We start from the raw sequence: 18886 nt of genomic DNA, 5'->3' as shown, positions 1-18886 counted from the left end.
CGAAGTCATTACCAACTGCACCGTCGATGTGAGTGGCCCCCCTCCCTACCCTAGCCATGTGGCACATTCATTCACATGCATTCATGTTCCATGAACTGTGCCCCCTTCCCTCTTAAAACCAGCCCTATCCACCCAGCCCTAGCCCATACAACGTGCTACCTGTGTACTAACCTGTTGGTCTGGAGGACCGTAGAGTAGCGTGTACTGGGGGAGGACCCCGTCTACCAGTTTCTCCAACTCCTGAGGAGTGAAGGCAGGGGCACTTTCCCCAGACGCAGCAGCCATCGTCCCGTCAAGACCGAGGTCACAGCAGCACTTGCAGTGTAGGTCCTCTCCAGTCGAAGATCAGGTATCTAGTGATTGAACCGATAGAAAATGGCGGTGACGTCAACAGCGGTGCGTATCATCACCGCTGGTGCACTTGTTCATTGGATCCTGGGACCCATAGGGTCCAATGTTAACCAATGCAGCATTGCGCTGCGGTCTACGACTGCCTACAGCGACGGTGTGCAACGGCAACGCAGTTACCCCACAATCCCATTGTCCCAGTTTAGAGGTCAGGCAGCCACCATTTCAGGGGCCCACATGGCTTCATTTACTTCTGCGTCACACATACCTAGGCCTACCCTCAACACACATACAGGAAGGGTTTTGTGTTTGGTGTCGGGTTCTGTGTAACTGTGGGTACATACCTGGAAAAATGTTGACTCTGTGGTCGCTGTTGTCCTTCCTAGGCACCGTCAGCTGGGACAGTTGAGAAGATGGCGGAATCCTCCTGTGTATCGACCGATGGTGGACCTGGTGACAACGGAGGAGCGACATTTAATCGTCAGTTACAGGTTTGACCGTGCCACAATCCAGGAACTATGTACCCAGTTGGAGCCAGACCTGATGTCACCAATCCGCCATCCCACTGGAATCCCCCCTGACGTGCAGGTGCTGTCAGTGCTCCATTTCCTTGCAAGTGGGTCTTTTCAGACAACAGTGGCCATGGCATCAGGGATGTCTCAGCCTATGTTTTCCAACGTGCTGTCCAGAGTGTTGGCTACCCTGCTGAAACACTTAAGGAGATACATCCTTTTCCCTGAGGTGGAAGATTTGGCTACAGTGAAAGGCGACATCTATGCCCTTGGACATATCCCCAACATCATATGTGCTATTGATGGGACCCATGTAGCTCTGGTCCCCCCCCACAGGAGTGAACAGGTGTACAGGAACAGGAAGAGTTATCATTCCATGAATGTACAGATGGTATGTTTGGCAGACCAGTACATCTCTCAGGTAAATGCTATGTTTCCTGGCTCAGTGCATGACGCCTACATCCTGCGGAATAGCAGCATCCCTGATATGATGGGTCAACTCCAGAGGCACTGGGTGTGGCTATTAGGAGACTCTGGTTACCCCAACCTGTCCTGGCTTTTGACCCCAGTGAGGAATCCCAGGGCAGAGGAACGCTACAATAAGGCCCATGGGCGGACTAGGCGCGTGATCGAACGCACCTTCGGCCTCCTTAAGGCCAGGTTCAGGTGCCTCCATATGACAAGTGGTTCCCTATTCTACTCACCGAAGAAGGTGTGCCAGATCATCATCGCCTGCTCGATGCTTCACAATCTTGCTTTGCGACGCCAGGTGCCTTTTCTGCAGGAGGATGGTCCAGATGACGGTGTTGTGGCAGCTGTGGAGCCTGTGGACAGTGATGAGGAGGAAGCTGAGGAAGAAGACAACCACAACAGGGAGTCAGTCATACAGCAATATTTCCAGTGACACACAGGTGAGAAATTTTTCATTTTTACCACTACATTCACTGTCACACGTCTTCCTCTATCCTGGGTGTAATTTAATGGGATTATTTGGTAACTGAGTTGTTCCTTTCCATTACGGTTTCACAGGTGTGGTTACCAACGTGTGTCATCTGCTTGCATCCTTCAAGGACTTGTGATGTGTGACATAGGTATGTTGCCTTTACAACTAGAAACACATTTTGACACTGTCATTGATAATACATTTGACCAAATCATAGACTGAATCCAGATTGTTTTGTGGTTCAGGGGTGTTTATTTAAGTGCTCAAAAATGGAGGGGGGTTGTAAAATGAGGATGGGTGACGGTGGAGGAATGTCTATGGCAGAGTCCAGTCTATTAGTCTCACAGGTGCACTGCCCATATGGGCATAGGAAGTGGAGCTGTGGCAGTTTAAGAATGGACAGGGTAACAAAGTGGGACAGTGGGGGGATGATCAGGGTGATCTAATTTCCTGGCAGGGGTCTTGCCATCTTGCTCTGTCCTGTTCCTGGATCTCAGGGACCGCTTGCGTGGTTGTTGTCCATCTGCAGGGGGTGGGGTACTGGTGTGGTGGTCCTGTGGCGGGGCGTCCTGTCCACTAGCGCCGGCGGAGGTGGTGGGCAGTTCATCGTCCATGCTAGTGTCAGATACCCTTGGAGTGCCACGGTGTCTCTCATGGTCTGCTGTATGTCCTTCAGCACCCCTACGATGGTGCCCAAGGCGGAGCTGATGTGGTCCTGAGCTCCTCCCTGAACCCCAAATACTGTTCCTCCTGCAGGCGCTGGGTCTCCTGAAACTTGATCAGGAGCGTCGCCATCGTCTCCTGGGAGTGATGGTATGCTCCCATGATGGAGGATAGGGCCTTGTAGAGAGTGGGTTCCCTTGGCCTGTCTGCCCCCTGTCGCACAGCAGCCCTCCCAGTTCCCCTGTGTTCCTGTGCCTCCATCCCCTGGACCGTGTGCCCACTACCACTGCCCCCAGGTCCCTGCTGTTGTTGGGGTGGTGGGTTATCCTGGGTCCCCTGTAGTGGTGGACACACAGCTGATTGACCTGTCCTGGGTACGGAGGTTTGGGCCCGCTGGGTGGGTGCTGTCCTTGTGTTACCAGAGGGTGGAAGGTCAGTGTTGGGCTGTGCCTGTGCAAGGGGCACCGACTGTCCCGAGGCCCACGATGGTCCGGGCTGGTCATCAGGCTCCAGTAGGGCAGAGCTGCTATCGTCACTGTGGGCCTCTTCTGTGGGTGGAGTGGAGATGTCTGGACCCTCCGGTGTGGTGACGGTCCTTCGTGATCCTGCAGGGGCATAAGAGCATGATTATTGCATGTGTGTGTGTCATGGTGTGCAATGGGTGGGTGTGCGTGTACCCCAGTGCAAGCATTCCTGTGTGGGGGCTTGTGTGATGATGGTTAGGGGGTTGTTATGGGTATGTGCAGTGGGCCTGCTTTCGTGATGGTCTCCATGCTTAGTTGTGTCATGCAGGGCTTGGTGTTGGGATGGGTGGTTTGTGTTATGAGTACATTAGTGATGAGTTGGAGTGATAGGGGAGGGGGTGAGGGTGGGGGGGTGTGATAGCATGCAGGTAGGGTGGGGGATATGATATTTAAGATTTGACTTACCAGTGTCCATTCCTCCACCGACTCCTCCGAGGCCCTCAGGATGCATGATGGTCAAGACTTGCTCCTCCCATGTTGTTAGTTGTGGGGAAGGAGGTGGGGGTCCGCCGCCAGTCCGCTGAACTGCAATGTTGTGCCTGGAGACCGTTGAACGCATCTTCCCCCGTAGGTCGTTCCACCTCTTCCTGATGTCCTCCCGATTTTTTGGGTGCTGTCCCACAGCGTTGACCCTGTCTACTATTCTGCGCCATAGCTCCATCTTTCTGGCTATGGATGTGTGCTGCACCTGTGAGCCAAATAGCTGTGGCTCTACCCGTACAATTTCCTCCACCATGACCCTGAGCTCCTCCTCGGAAAAGCGGGGGTGTCTTTGGCAAGACATGGGGTGGTGTGGGTGATGTGTGGGGTGGTGTATGTGTTGATAAGTGTGGTGATGTGTAGTGGTGTGTGGTGTTTTGTGCGTGGATGTTGTGTGGGTGATGGTTTTGTGTGCCTCTGTGTGGTGGGATTGTCTAATATGCGCTGTCTCTCTGGCCTTCGTGACTAATTTTTGGTCGTAGGGGTTTGTGGGTGATGTGTGTGTTTTTTATATTGTGTTGGGTGTGTGGGAGTGTTGTTTGTATGTGTATCAGGTGTTTGTATTTGGAATTGTCCAATGTGGTGGTGTTTTGGAGATGTGTGTGTATTTTGAGCGCGGCGGTGTGTACCGCCAATGGAATACCGCGGTTGAAAGACCGCCGCGTGGATTCGTGGGTCGTAATAGCATGGGCGTGTTTTGTAGGAAAGTACCATCTTGCATGGCATGTTACCCCCATATTTCACTGTATATATGTTGTTTTAGTTGTATGTGTCACTGGGACCCTGCCAGCCAGGGCCCCAGTGCTCATAAGTGTGTCCTGTATGTGTTCCCTGTGTGACGACTAACTGTCTCACTGAGGCTCTGCTAACCAGAACCTCAGTGGTTATGCTCTCTCTTTGCTTTCCAAATTGTCACTAACAGGCTAGTGACCAATTTCACCAATTCACATTGGCATACTGGAACACCCTTATAATTCCCTAGTATATGGTACTGAGGTACCCAGGGTATTGGGGCTCCAGGAGATCCCTATGGGCTGCAGCATTTCTTTTGCCAGCCATAGGGAGCTCTGACAATTCTTACACAGGCCTGCCACTGCAGCCTGAGTGAAATAACGTCCACGTTATTTCACAGCCATTTACCACTGCACTTAAGTAACTTATAAGTCACCTATATGTCTAACCTTTACCTGGTAAAGGTTGGGTGCTAAGTTACTTAGTGTGTGGGCACCCTGGCACTAGCCAAGGTGCCCCCACATAGTTCAGGGCAAATTCCCTGGACTTTGTGAGTACGGGGACACCATTACACGCGTGCACTATACATAGGTCACCACCTATGTATAGCGTCACAATGGTAACTCCGAACATGGCCATGTAACATGTCTAAGATCATGGAATTGTCACCCCAATGCCATTCTGGCATTGGGGAGACAATTCCATGATCCCCTGAGTCTCTAGCACAGACCCGGGTACTGCCAAACTGCCTTTCCCGGGGTTTCACTGCAGCTGCTGCTGCTGCCAACCCCTCAGATAGGTTTCTGCCCTCCTGGGGTCCAGCCAGGCTTGGCCCAGGAAGGCAGAACAAAGGACTTAATCAGAGAGAGGGTGTTACACCCTCTCCCTTTGGAAAAAGGTGTCAGAGCTGGGGATGAGTAGCCTCTCCCAGCCTCTGGAAATGCTTTGATGGGCACAGATGGTGCCCATCTCTGCATAAGCCAGTCTACACTGGTTCAGGGATCCCCCAGCCCTGCTCTGGCGCGAAACTGGACAAAGGAAAGGGGAGTGACCACTCCCCTGACCTGCACCTCCCAGGGGAGGTGCCCAGAGCTCCTCCAGTGTGCTCCAGACCTCTGCCATCTTGGAAACAGAGGTGCTGCTGACACACTGGACTGCTCTGAGTGGCCAGGGCCAGCAGGTGACGTCAGAGACTCCTTCTGATAGGCTCTTACCTGTGTTGCTAGCCTATCCTCCTTCCTAAGTAGCCAAACCTCCTTTTCTGGCTATTTAGGGTCTCTGCTCCGGGGAATTCTTTAGATAATGAATGCAAGAGCTCATCAGAGTTCCTCTGCATCTCTCTCTTCACCTTCTGCCAAGGAATCGACCGCTGACTGCTCTGGAAGCCTGCAAAACCTCAACAAAGTGGCAAAGACGACTACTGCAACCTTGTATCGCTGATCCTGCGGCCTTCTCGACTGTTTTCCTGGTGGTGCATGCTGTGGGGGTAGTCTGCCTCCTCTCTGCACTAGAAGCTCCGAAGAAATCTCCTGTGGGTCGACGGAATCGTCCCCCTGCAACCGCAGGCATCAAAAGACTGCATCACCGGTCCTCTGGGTCCCCTCTCAGCATGACGAGCGTGGTCCCTGGAGCTCAGCAACTCTGTCCAAGTGACTCCCACAGTCCAGTGACTCTTCAGGTCAAGTTTGGTGGAGGTAAGTCCTTGCCTCCCCCCTCTAGACTGTATTGCTGGGTACCGCGTGATTTGCAGCTGCTCTGGCTCCTGTGCACTCTTCCAGGATTTCCTTTGTGCACAGCCAAGCCTGGGTCCCCGACACTCTAACCTGCAGTGCACGACCTCCTGAGTTGTCCTCCGGCATCGTGGGACCTTCTTTTGTGACTTCGGGTGAGCTCCAGTTCACTCTTCTTCGTAGTGCCTTTTCCGGCACTTCTACGGGAGCTGCTTGCTTCTGAGTGGACTCCCTGCCTTGCTGGGCACCCCCTATGTCTCCTCACGCAATTGGCGACATCCTGGTCCCTCCTAGGCCACAGCAGCATCCAAAAACCCTAACCACGACCTTTGCAGCTAGCAAGGCTTGTTTGCAGATTTTCTGCATGGGCACACATCTGCAAGCTTCTTCACGATGTGGGACTTCCATCCTCCAAAGGAGAAGTTCCTAGTCCGCTTCGTTCTTGCAGAATCCACAGCTTCTACCATCCGGTGGCAGCTTCTTTGCACCCACAGCTGGCATTTCCTGGGCATCTGCCCACTCTCGACTTGAGTGTGACTCTTGGACTTGGTCCCCTTGTTCCACAGGTACTCTCGTCTGGAAATCCATCATTGTTGCATTGCTGGTGTTGGTCTTCCTTGCAGAATTCCCCTATCACGACTTCTGTGCTCTCTGGGGAACTTAGGTGCACTTTACACCTACATTTCAGGGTCTTGGGGTGGGCTATTTTTCTAACCCTCACTGTTTTCTTACAGTCCCAGCGACCCTCTATAAGCTCACATAGGTTGGGGTCCAGTCGTGGCTCGCATTCCACTTCTAGAGTATATGGTTTGTGTTGCCCCTATACCTATGTGCTCTCATTGCAATCTATTGTGACTGTACATTGCTTGCTTTGCTTTCTATTGCTATTACTGCATAATTTTGGTATTGTGTACATATATCTTGTGTATATTTGCTATCCTAATACTGAGGGTACTCACTGAGATACTTTTGGCATATTGTCATAAAAATAAAGTACCTTTATTTTTAGTATATCTGTGTATTGTGTTTTCTTATGATATTGTGCATATGACACCAGTGGTGTAGTAGGAGCTTCACACGTCTCCTAGTTCAGCCTAAGCTGCTCTGCTAAGCTACCTTTTCTATCAGCCTAAGCTGCTAAACACCTCTTCTACACTAATAAGGGATAACTGGACCTGGTGCAGAGTGTAAGTACCCCTTGGTACCCACTACAAACCAGGCCAGCCTCCTACATGTTTCTGTTGGCGTGGAGGTGGAGGATTTGTGTTCGCCAGTTTAACACTGACCTTTGTTGTGGCAAACTAGTGTGGGTGTCTGAATTTCGGCGGATTCCGACATGTGGGTCATAATAGCTGTGGCAGAATTCCGTGGTCGCGGCGGTGTATTGGCAGTCTTCTGCACGGCGGTAAGCGGCTTTTACCGCCAATGTTGTAATGACCCCCTATGTATGGTAGGTTAGGGATGATATGTTAGTAATGGTAGGTTTGTTAGAAGTGGTAGTTAAGTTATGGTAGTTAAGGTGTTATACAATGGTGAAACAAAGAATCTTAAATGGATGAGTAAGGCATGGCTAACGCTTACAAATGTCTTTCCACAGTAAATCAAATTAATTGAAATACAGTGTTTGGTGCTCCAGAAGAGATGAATGAACATCAGAAAAGTCCAGATTATAGATGTCACATTCCAGCACTCAATCATCGGTAGAACTGAAAAACTGGAACATTTCTTATAGATCCTTTTTAACCTTTACTTTCTTCCAATAGAACCTCATAGTCCTCTAGACAACACATATGTTGTCATTGTGGCTATATGCCATCAACTTCTTCAGGGCTGGAACAAGCATGAATATGGTCTTATAAAAAATATCATTTACTAGTCATCATAATCCTCCACTGAGTTTAGCCAACCCTAACAGTTCATATTATGGGAAACAGTTAGAGTTGCCATCATTAACATATGCATAGTTGGTATGCTAAAGAATAAAGATCATAATCAAAGCCCAAATACAAATTAAAATGAGGTTATACTAATTGTGAACCAATATTGATTGCATTCCCATAGCTCATGATACACAAACCCTGGTGGGAAGATGAATGTAGGAGGCACACAAGGTGCACAGAAAGCGATATAAAAGTATATTACGGTAAGTCTAAATGCCTGGACTGCAGAATAATAATTTGCTGAGATAGTATATATTCCATTTTTTATGTAGTTTTACTCGTTTCTAAATGATATAAGGTAAGACGAAGTATCACCCATATGTATTCCTGTACTGACAGAGTATATTGTGTCTTATTAAACTCACTCTCTTAAGGCTACAGTAACTTTTGGATTTTTCAATGCAACGATATTGTGGGGGGAGAGTCCAAATTGTCAGATGTTTACCAACATCACTATATCTTGTTATAAGATGTGGTGTTGACATTAGTTAGACAGGCAAGAACCCCTGTGTATGCAGATATAGTACTGGCATGGTGTCTAATAGAATGCTTGCATTCATGTTGTACATCATCATTGCCAGTCTATGGCATAAAATATGCATCAGACATGTCTGTCATCTAGAATAGTGGTCCATTCCGTGCTGCAATAATCGGGTTTATTAAAAAAAAAAAGTAATGCAAGCTTATGTAATTCATCCAGTTTCATTTCTAGAATTAACTGCTACAACCACGTACAAAGTTAAATGTAATACAAGCAAGACTATGAATCTAAGGTGTGTCTCTAAATAGAGCGCTGTTCACATCAACTCCTCTGCCAGAAAACTAAATTATATTCATGACTATATTAGTAAAGCTTCACATTTTCTGTCAAGGAACTCTATTACTCCTAGACAGGTGCCAAATAAATTAGTTCTTATGCAAGCAGTAGACCTCCATCATACCTGAAACGTTTCCCATGTTGATGTGCTCCAGGTTTTTCTTTGCATTCTGGGACTTGTATTCCTATTTATTCCATTATAACATGGGACCACAAGTCCCAGAATTCAAATGAAAAGACCTGAACTGGAGCAGTACATCATGCTCGGACCTTCACAACTTGACAGCTATATTCCCTCACTTAGGAAAGTACTCCATAGATATTGGGTTCTTGTCTACAGTGGGCACTAGACTTACAATGATTATATACCATCAGCAGTCATAGAAAGATTACAGATTATTGGGGAAATTACATTGTAACTGTCTTCACCTCTAAATTTGTGTGAAATTGTGAGTCATAATGTAACACATAAAATATCAACCTTCTAGAGCTCAAATAGCATGGCAAATTACAACCATATGCTCAGATAAAGCCACATACATCACCTGGTATAATTTCCATAATATTAAGGAACAAAAGTAGTGATAAACATTAATTTTCTACAATATAGCATCTTCTCTAAACATTAATATTCCATTTCCCCAGTCATGATGTTTATTTTTTTTTATTTTTTCCAGGAAGAAAAATATGCATTTGTACAGATTGAGCAAAGTTCTAATAGTTAGGGGCAAAAATACACAGCACAGCATATATCTACAGTTTACCCACTTTTCATTCAATGATGGGTGTACCAAGAAAAGAAAAAAAGACCATCATTATTGTAATCAGCTGGCTTGATTATTTTTTTCAGTGTATTTTTTCCTGTCCCCCTTTTACGAATTGCTGAACAGCAAGGCAGCTTTAATTTTTGATGCATGGACCATTAAATTCAATTAAATTCCACCATTTTTCAATGCTTCATGCACAAGGGTTAATATATTCTAAAGCAATACAAAATCTTGCCACAACAGCTACACTATGGCTTGGCGTCACTTTGTCAGCCAAATATAATCATCTTTGTGGATAAAATAATATCTAAATGTAATAATTCAGAGAGCGAACCTTTTACTTTGGTCCTACATTCTGTTAGACATTGGCATAGTGTAAATCTATACAACTCATTAGCATCTTCTATATTCAACCTGTCCCATGGACAAGTAGACATTTTAATAAATTACACACCCCTGAACTACCTAGTGGTGACCATCCACTAGGTAAAATATATAAATATATATATATATATATATATATATATATATATATATATATATATATATATATATATATATGCCACAACCTTGTTGAATTACATGCCACAGATGCAATGTAGAAGGTGCTGATGAGTTGCAAAGGTTTACACTATATATATATATATATCTATATCTATATATATATTACCTAGTGGTTGTCGCCACTGGGTACTTCAGGGGTGTGGAATTTATTAAAATGTATACTTGTCCATGGGACAGGTTGCTTCTTAAATCTACTTGTCCTTTAATAAAATCTACTTTTCCTTTTGGTGACATGTAGTGCAGCAACAAATTATGGCAGAAATGTTATTATGTAAGACCTCTGATAACAGCCTCTCTGATTATGCCAGGGCTACTACTATATAGGGCTTGAAAACTTGCAATTTCAATCCCTAATATAGCTAATAATTTTTTTTGCTACCTTTCCGCAGATCTACAAACTGGGGTCTGAGGAAGCAGTTAGCAATAGATCCAGGACTGGAATGCCTTTGAGTCTTCAAAGCTACTAAATTGCATGTTTTAAGGATTTTCACAAGCTCTTCTTAAATTTTTTCCCGTAATGAGAAAGGTTGGAAATTTACTCGTGACAGTGGTAGAAGTAGAAGTTCTTCCAGGGTTGGGAAAAAAGTGGTTGGAGGGAAAGTGAACTTGTAAACGCTCAATATATTTTCACATGAGCAAATCTACACATGCATATTTGCTTGTGCCAAAATACAGTTCACAAATATCTCCTAGAATTACAATTTCTTGTCTACTGCTGTAAGTACTTGTGAATTCATGAAAGCCACTAATTCAAAGACAAATACCATGGGTGCAAATTTGTGACTTTCTGCAAGAATTGGGTGCCTAATTAGGTCTGGCATTCACAAAGACATTTTGGGCCTGATTACAACTTTGGAGGAAGGTGTTAATCCGTCCCAAAAGTGACGGACATACCACCAGCCGTATTACGAGTCCATTATATCCTATGGAACTCATAATACGGCTGGTGGTATATCCGTCACCTTTGGGACGGATTAACACCTCCTCCAAAGTTGTAATCAGGCCCTACGTTTTTTATTAAACTTCTATTTCTCTCTCTATCTATCGGCTGGCTTTACTGTGAGTGATCGCATTCTGCTCTTCCACAAGTAGCATATTGGCACACAAAGTGTTCGGAACGAGGAACTACTGTGGCAATCAGTGGCATAACAAAACTGGAGGGGGCCCCTCTTCAAAGAACATGGATGCCCCCTCCAGACTCACTCAGGGCAGATGCTTTGCTGAGGAGTGTCACTGGGGGGGCTGCATGGCCTTTGTTACACCACTGTTGACAATGTGTGCTTTTTGAGACCCACAACTTTTTTTTCTTTTTGCTACTGTTTGTTAAAATGGTGCTGGCTTGGCAGCTCCCACAACAATAAAGTGTTACAAAAACCATGTCAAAATAAGACATGCATTGACGAAACCAAAGGACTCACAAAATATGTTGGATCGGTTGGCTATGCCAGTGCTTGTTTATTTTCATGCTTCCCATAATCTTGTTGAAAATGACTACACTGATTTTCGATTACAAATATTTTTTTGAAATACTAAAATACATTCATGCATTTTCCTAACTGACGCTTCAAAGGAATAGCGCCTAAAGTTTCACAGTAGCAAAACGTTTTTTCCTACTTCCATTTTTTTCTGAACATTTTATTTTGAAAGCAAAGGATCATCACTCTTACTTGCAACCTTCTGCTAATATTTGCATCTAATCAGACAGCATTCTGGGGGCATTATACTTATCCTCATATTGTTAAACTTTTTAAAATGTGTGTACACTTTTTTTTTTCTTAAACTGGAGCCATTGTCAGTATTGCAGTGTGACCTTTTAAATGTGTATTTACAGTGCTCCCCCTAATAATAAAGTCTTTTCATTAACAGCACATCAATAGCACTGACATATGAACACTCATTACCTCAACTGCAGACAGTTCCCATTTCTGTAAACTGAAAACCGAAAGATTTGTGCTGTAGGGGGTCCCCAAGATAAAATAAACATGAAAACCTTTTGCCCTTAACCTCAAACAATTTGTCCCGTGCGTCAGGCGATAGGAATTCCACGTCCCTGTAGTTATAGTTAGGGCCTACTTTCTATATAAAAGTGTTTTTTTACCTGCCTATTTCTTTGGCACTCATGATGAATCTTCCAAAAACGTTCCCAAAAAAATATGCCAGTCCCATCAGCTACTGCCTAGAAAGTTTTGGGTTGATCCGTCCGGGGGGGGGGGAGTGGGGGGGGCGTGAAAAAGGGGGGCTCCGAACACACGTTTTCCCCATTCATTTTTCCATAGGGATTTTGAACAGCAACAGCATACAAACTACTTGACGGTATTGCACCAAATTTGGCAGGAAGGTAGGTCTGGTCTAAAAAGTGACCTTTGTTTTGGTGTAATTCCGTTCAGTATTTTTAGGGAGTTAAAGAAAACCCAAATTTGTTTACAGCATGGGTTTGGGTGGTTGGGGTGTTGGCTGCAGAGTCTAGATCCAGGCAACCTCTACGAAAAAAACATAGAAATTCACTGATAAAAACAAAGGTTGCAAGGACGTTATAGATAGGCTCACACAAAACCATAGAAATGTACCAGTTATAGTTAGAATTAGCTCAAGTAACTATTACTCATGCCCTAAGGTAGCTATGACTTGCACCCTTCCCATACACTGCTAATTACCCCACAAACATTTGGCACTCAATATATGTTTGATAACATCATTGATAGTATCATTGTAAAATTTTCCGTAGTATTTTTGCTGAAAAAACTGTGCACGGCAGGGGTGTGAGTTAACGTCCCCATAACATTAGTTTTTTTTATAGCAAATTACTTATATATATATGTATACTCACTGAACTGAGTTGGTCAAGGCCTATTGTTAGTAATTTTATGACATTATCAGTACTAATTATTGACAAGGTTTATATAACCACTTTTGCAGTTTTTTAAAATCATTTCTAAATCATCTTTAAAGTGCCACAAACATTTCAGATAAATAAGTTACCATTCTTTTTATACATTAGGTACAGCAGTTCTTTTTTGGCAGTGCAAATATATGACAGATCTTTTAGAAAAAAGAAATGTTACTGCCAAGTACTCAAACAAATTCATTTTTTGTGTAAGGAAAATCGATTTTGAAAATCAGCAGAATTGCTAAAGAATCCTCTATGGTTATTGCTAAACTGTAATCAGTACATATTTAGTGGATTATTTTAGGGTGTGATTCTGAAATATACCAGAGAAATCAGAATATTAATTTATTAATCTACTGCAGTAAAAATTTGTTAATTTCTTGAATATTCATTTTACTTGCCAAATCCCACCCTTCTGTAATAATGTGGATCACTTTGGGCTATCCAAAAGTTTCATATGTTGTGACCGAGTCCCATCTGATACACTGTAGAATATATATCTTTATTAGTGCACAATGTTGCAATCTCTTAAGCCATCGTGGACCTATATCCAGAAGCCAACCCAATCCATTAAGCTCCATCCAACTCTGCAGTGTATCACAAGCAACCCAAGATGTGTAATCTTTTTTCTGCCATCTCTGTGAAATGTCAAGATCTACGTCATGTTTGACCTTACCATAACAGTAACATAAATAAAAATGGAATACACTCTACAGAAAATAACAGCAGTATGATTTAATTCAAGCATTTCAATCCATAACCGTTTGTTTTATGAGCGACCCTAGGCAGCAGGGGATGTCCAGAGCTAGCTGCAGTACCTGACTGACCCATAATTATTCAAGCTGTACCTCTCTGGTGAAGCCCAGCACAGCTGAGGCTGATGTCAGCTTAATCTCAATCGTAAGTAGATGCCAAATGGCTCAAACAAGGTATGGCCTAAAAATAATGAGATTCTCTGGAACAAACCTCATAGACAAAGCATGGCATGAAGACCTAATCATTGTTAAAAATCTGCCTTTTTTGTCATATGAGGGAAAAAAGCAAATCACTTGGGTCAGGTCCTGACACTGGACAGCACTTTTAAATATTATGACAATAAAAGGAATATATTATATTTTACAGAAACAACTTTTCTTTGTGGGAACGGTAAAAAAAATGTAAGATCTCTGAGGTTGTTAAGTCTGGAGGGCATGCTTTGAAATCTTTCCACATGCATAACCCTATCTGGAAAAATTGATAAATTACAGCGAAAGAAGGCTTTAGTGTCTCTCTTTCTTTAAACTACCTTCTAAAAACAGAAATCAATACTCCATGGCTGATTGTCTTGAAATATGAAGACTTATTGTTTTTTCTGTTAACCACTCTATACACCCACGGCGCTGATCCCATGTGTGCAGTTTGAATTACTTTTACTTTAATTCTTATGTGTGCAATGGAATGAGGCGTGTGTGAAAGACAGGTTCATATGCTGAAAACACCAATACATAAAGTCAAACTTAAGCTCTGGCTGTGGGTAGGCAGTTCAGGACATGAAATGTGGAATTCATGTAGATGTGAAGGAGCTTATTGAGTAATTGTTCCTGGCTGCTTCATTTTGATTCTTTGTAGCCTTCGGACAAGATGAGGAGGTGCTTCCAAAGAACATTAATTTGCATAGTCCAGGTTCAACAGAACTAGAGACATGATAGCTTTCACCTTCTATGGAAATTCTGAAGTAGGAAGACGCAACTTAAGATTTTTAGGTTGATGTAGGTGCTACTGGTAACTTTTTTCACTTGGAGAGTGCATAAAAAAACAGAGTACATAATCACTCCAAGTTCTCTTACTTCTGTTGAGGTCATTGCAGGAGAACAAAATTCTTGTTCCTTTGTTTTGCACACTAGTATTTCTCCCATTTTCACATTTGAAGATCACAGTTTTGCATGAGTTGCATTTCATAAGATTGATCCAATGACCATAAACTGTGGACAAATCAAAACGAAGCTATGTCTTTGAGTTTTTTTTAAAGATAATCTATTGAGATACATTTTCAAGGTGAGTGTAGGAGTCAATATGAAACTGAGCTGGTTATGGTGGAGCAAGATTATACAATACGAGGATTTGGGAAGCTCCAGTACTGATTTTTGCTGGGGTGGTGGCCTGGAACTTATTTGAAAATCCTGGATGTTAGACAACTTAACTGGTAGAGATGATCATATGCATGGTATTCTCTCACTTTCAACAGGCAAAGATATTGTTTTTTGTAGGTTGAGCCATTCAGATGAATGATTGTCAGTTCTAGCAGGTCTGACTTTAGGTCTAGCATGATCAGTCCTAGGAAAGTTTTAAAGGCAAGCGAGGATCTTATCAAATCTAGTGACACCTAGAAATCAGTGGACAATGCAGTTGACAAGTACAGAATGGGAGAGAAGGGAGAGCAGGTACTTGTGCACAAAATTCTCATTATTACATAGTATGTATAGCAGTATACCAAAGGCTCCAGACACATCTGTTTCTAAAAGGTACAGCCCAAAGAAGAAACAAAGAGTTTCAGTTCAAACCCTATGATGACACCTGATATGCTCTGGAACAGCAACTATCTATCAAGGGGGGGGGAAATGCAACAGCAAAGGGAATAGGTAATTACATTCTAATGAAAAAATCTAAATTGACTGTGTGTTAGTCTTGTTGTGTAATAACAACCAGGTGGTCACGCTGTGACATTTTGTGCATTTCAGCTTCGAAGACGGGATGAGTTTTCCAGTGGACAAAGGTCTAATGTAAAGGAATTTGCCAGGTCACATGCCACCTTCATATGCAATGCACTTACCATGGATTAGTTTTTTTTCTACAGACAGCATAAAAGCAAACATTGGGTTCAATGGAGAAGAAAAATGGAAGCTTGTTAACAGAGTTCTTGCTGCTGGGCCTATCTGAGGACCCTGATGTGAAGATTGCTCTCTTTGTTTTTTTCTTAGTGATGTACCTGGTGACTGCATCTGGAAATATTATCTTGGTTACAGCTTGTGTGTATGATCCTCGTCTTCATACTCCTATGTACTTCTTTTTGGTAAACCTCTCCCTTTTGGACATCTGCTACTCATCAGTGACTGTCCCTAACATGTTGTCCCAACTGCTTACTAAGAGGACTATCAGCTTTACCAGTTGTGCAGCTCAAATGTACACTTATCTGCTCCTGGGCTGTAGTGAATGTGTGCTCCTAGCAGTCATGGCATATGATCGATATGTAGCTATTGTATTTCCTTTGCGCTATACAGTTATAATGAAGAAATCAGTGTGTGTCACTTTGGCAGTTTTCTGCTGGACAAGTGGGAGTGCTATGTCATTCCTGGACACATTCTTCACACTCCAGTTGCCTTTATGTGGTTCCTATGTTATCAACCATTTCTTTTGTGAGGCAACAACTCTCATAAAGATGGCATGTGTGGACACATTTTCCACTGAGATGGTGATATTTTCTGTTGGAATCTTCGTACTGCTATTCCCAAGCCTTTTCACCCTCTTGTCCTATGTGCGTATCATTGTCACCATTGTGGGGATCCGATCCTCTGCAGGCAGAAAAAAAGCCTTCTCCACTTGCGCGTCTCATCTCATTGTTGTTACTATATTCTATGGAACTGCCATCTTCATGTACATGAAACCTGTGTCCAAGAACTCTTCTAATCAGGATAAAATGGTCTCTGTCTTTTACACTGTGACCCCTCCAATGCTGAACCCCTTGATTTACAGCCTGAGAAACAAAGATGTGAAGATAGCTCTAAACAAAGTAATTCAGGGACAGATTTGTCATTGAGCATCTTCTGCTTAAGGTACATGGAAGTATAATGCTGAAGAACACTTAGTAGCGAATGGAGAAGGGGCAAAATAGTGTGTGTTCATTTAAAGGAAAATATGTTATCAGCTAATGAAAGGCATTTTTTAGCATTTTATTGTCAGTAGAAAAGGCAAACTAGGGGCAGATTTCCTAAGTTTTCAGACAATGCAGCAGAGAAACCAAAGCTGCTGGACTGTATTGCATGAAGGAGCGGGAGCAGATCAGAGGACATCTACTAAGGTATGGCACTGTTCCACTCTCCCTAGCACCAGTGCAATTTAGGGTGCCCTGTGCCAATGCACACACCCTTTTAGCATATTGCTAAACAGTAAACATGATGACGAGCACAGGTTTTGTACTAGAAGAGTGGTTGCATTGGAATGTACATGTATCACCCATGGTACACCCGTGTGATGCAAAGTAATGGAAAGCAACTTAAATCTCTACTTCCTGTAAATTGAAGGCTACCATTCAGCACAAAACATGTTTTGCACCGCGAAGTAAATCAGGTGATGCAGACCTGGTGCGAAGTAATAGCAAATCTGCCCTTACTATTGTGCTTCAGGTGGGCTTCTTCTCGCAGCGCTGGCATGTGTAGTGCTCTGCAAGTAAGAGGAATAAACTAGCGAGAATGCTTAGTGCATTGCATATGTTGAAACAGAACCAGAATGTTTAAGTAATATATGGGGTTTTGCCCCTAAATGTTGTCATTTTCCATGTGGAAATTGTACAGCTTGCACAATGACCAAGAAGGTCACATCATGTTCAAAATGATAAAACATGAATTTAAAATACTTTTCTAATTGTGGCACAAAAAACATTATATATTGTATTGAATGCTCCTGTATGTTACATTATATATGGAAACCAACGCAAGAGGTGAGGAAACGTATCATTCAGCATCAATCACATGTACATTGTAATGTTGCCAATGCTCCCTTGACCATTATAAAAACTTGGGACAATGCTATGCAGTGGTCGGTGTTGGAAGTGGTACAATGTTTTAAAAGGAGACATGATGGACCGACTGCTAACAAAAAGAGAGAATAAATGTATATTGTTGGCTAACACCTTGACAAAAGGTCTAAATCAGTGGCATGTATTGGCTACCCTGTGGGATATATGACTGATTTGTACCAGTCTATTCTTGTGATTTATGTATACATTTCCTGTATTAGCTATTTTTGCTCTCACACTGTTTAGAATGCTTACTAGTGATAGTGATACCTGTGTTGAAAAGAGACATGGCATTCTAACTGAATGTTTGGATATTGATATTTTAATGTGAACATGGTCTATGGCTGTTGATAAATGAAGTCTTTCTTGATGATTAGCAATTCTGAATTTTGAGGTATTTTCCTTGTATACTTTTTCAAAATTTTTATTATTTTGGAGGTATGTTCTCCTGAATGTATCGAGTACTATTCAATATTTACCTTTAAAGTTGGCTGCTGCATACATACTTAAGATCATGTGACTCCTAGCCACGCAATACTGATGTGTTTGTTTTAAATAGACGTAGAGTTCTCACTGACTGTATGTTTGGACAAACAGTTTGGGCCTCATTACAAGTTTGGCGGTCTCCAGGCCAACAGGCTGGCAGAGAAGACCGTCTAATGGCCATGGTGGTATTCTCAACAGAATACAGCCAAAGCAACACAGGCATCCCCACTGCTGTCAGACCTTAACGGACTATGGAAGGCACCTGCAGACTGAAGGATACCCTGTTTCCTCAGGACAGATTATGAGGCAGCACACTGCCAAGGTTTCTGCTGCGGTCGCACCACCACAGACATTCTGGTGGAAATGAACTGCATAAAAGGAGTCTCACCTTCAGGAAGCCATACTCATCTAGAGCGGCCATGGAACCAGAACTACACATCATCCTGCTGCTTCTGCATGAACAAAGACTGCAGAATCTTCACCAACAGCACACAACAAGTACACACACTTACCTGTTACTGTTGCATATTGTCAATGTATGTATGCTCACTCAATAGACAACACGTTACAAAAACACCACGACCACACCATCGCCAATACATTGGCAACCACTCACCATAGACACATCACACATACAACAGAACCTATAAACAACAGGCGAAGAACACACACACTATCACACAACCATACAAATTATCAATCTACTTATACATCACATACAA

The 18886-nt window shown here is 43.4% G+C and overlaps 1 protein-coding gene across 1 annotated transcript; it reads left to right on the top strand.

The window, feature by feature from the left end:
* The first annotated feature begins 15767 nt into the window (after window positions 1-15767).
* On the top strand, window positions 15768-16700 carry LOC138296968 (olfactory receptor 2D3-like). Its single transcript, XM_069236484.1, has one exon. It carries the CDS (start codon window positions 15768-15770, stop codon window positions 16698-16700), a length of 933 nt encoding a protein of 310 aa, XP_069092585.1.
* Window positions 16701-18886: the final 2186 nt, after the last annotated feature.

This window comes from Pleurodeles waltl, chromosome 5, assembly GCF_031143425.1.
Source record: "Pleurodeles waltl isolate 20211129_DDA chromosome 5, aPleWal1.hap1.20221129, whole genome shotgun sequence".
Classification (NCBI taxonomy): Eukaryota; Metazoa; Chordata; class Amphibia; order Caudata; family Salamandridae; genus Pleurodeles; species Pleurodeles waltl.
This window is presented reverse-complemented; position numbering and strand designations above follow the sequence as displayed.

Excerpts from the sequence above, each read along its gene's own strand:
- LOC138296968 (XM_069236484.1), top strand. The coding sequence starts at position 15,768 with ATGGAGAAGAAAAATGGAAGCTTGTTAACAGAGTTCTTGCTGCTGGGC.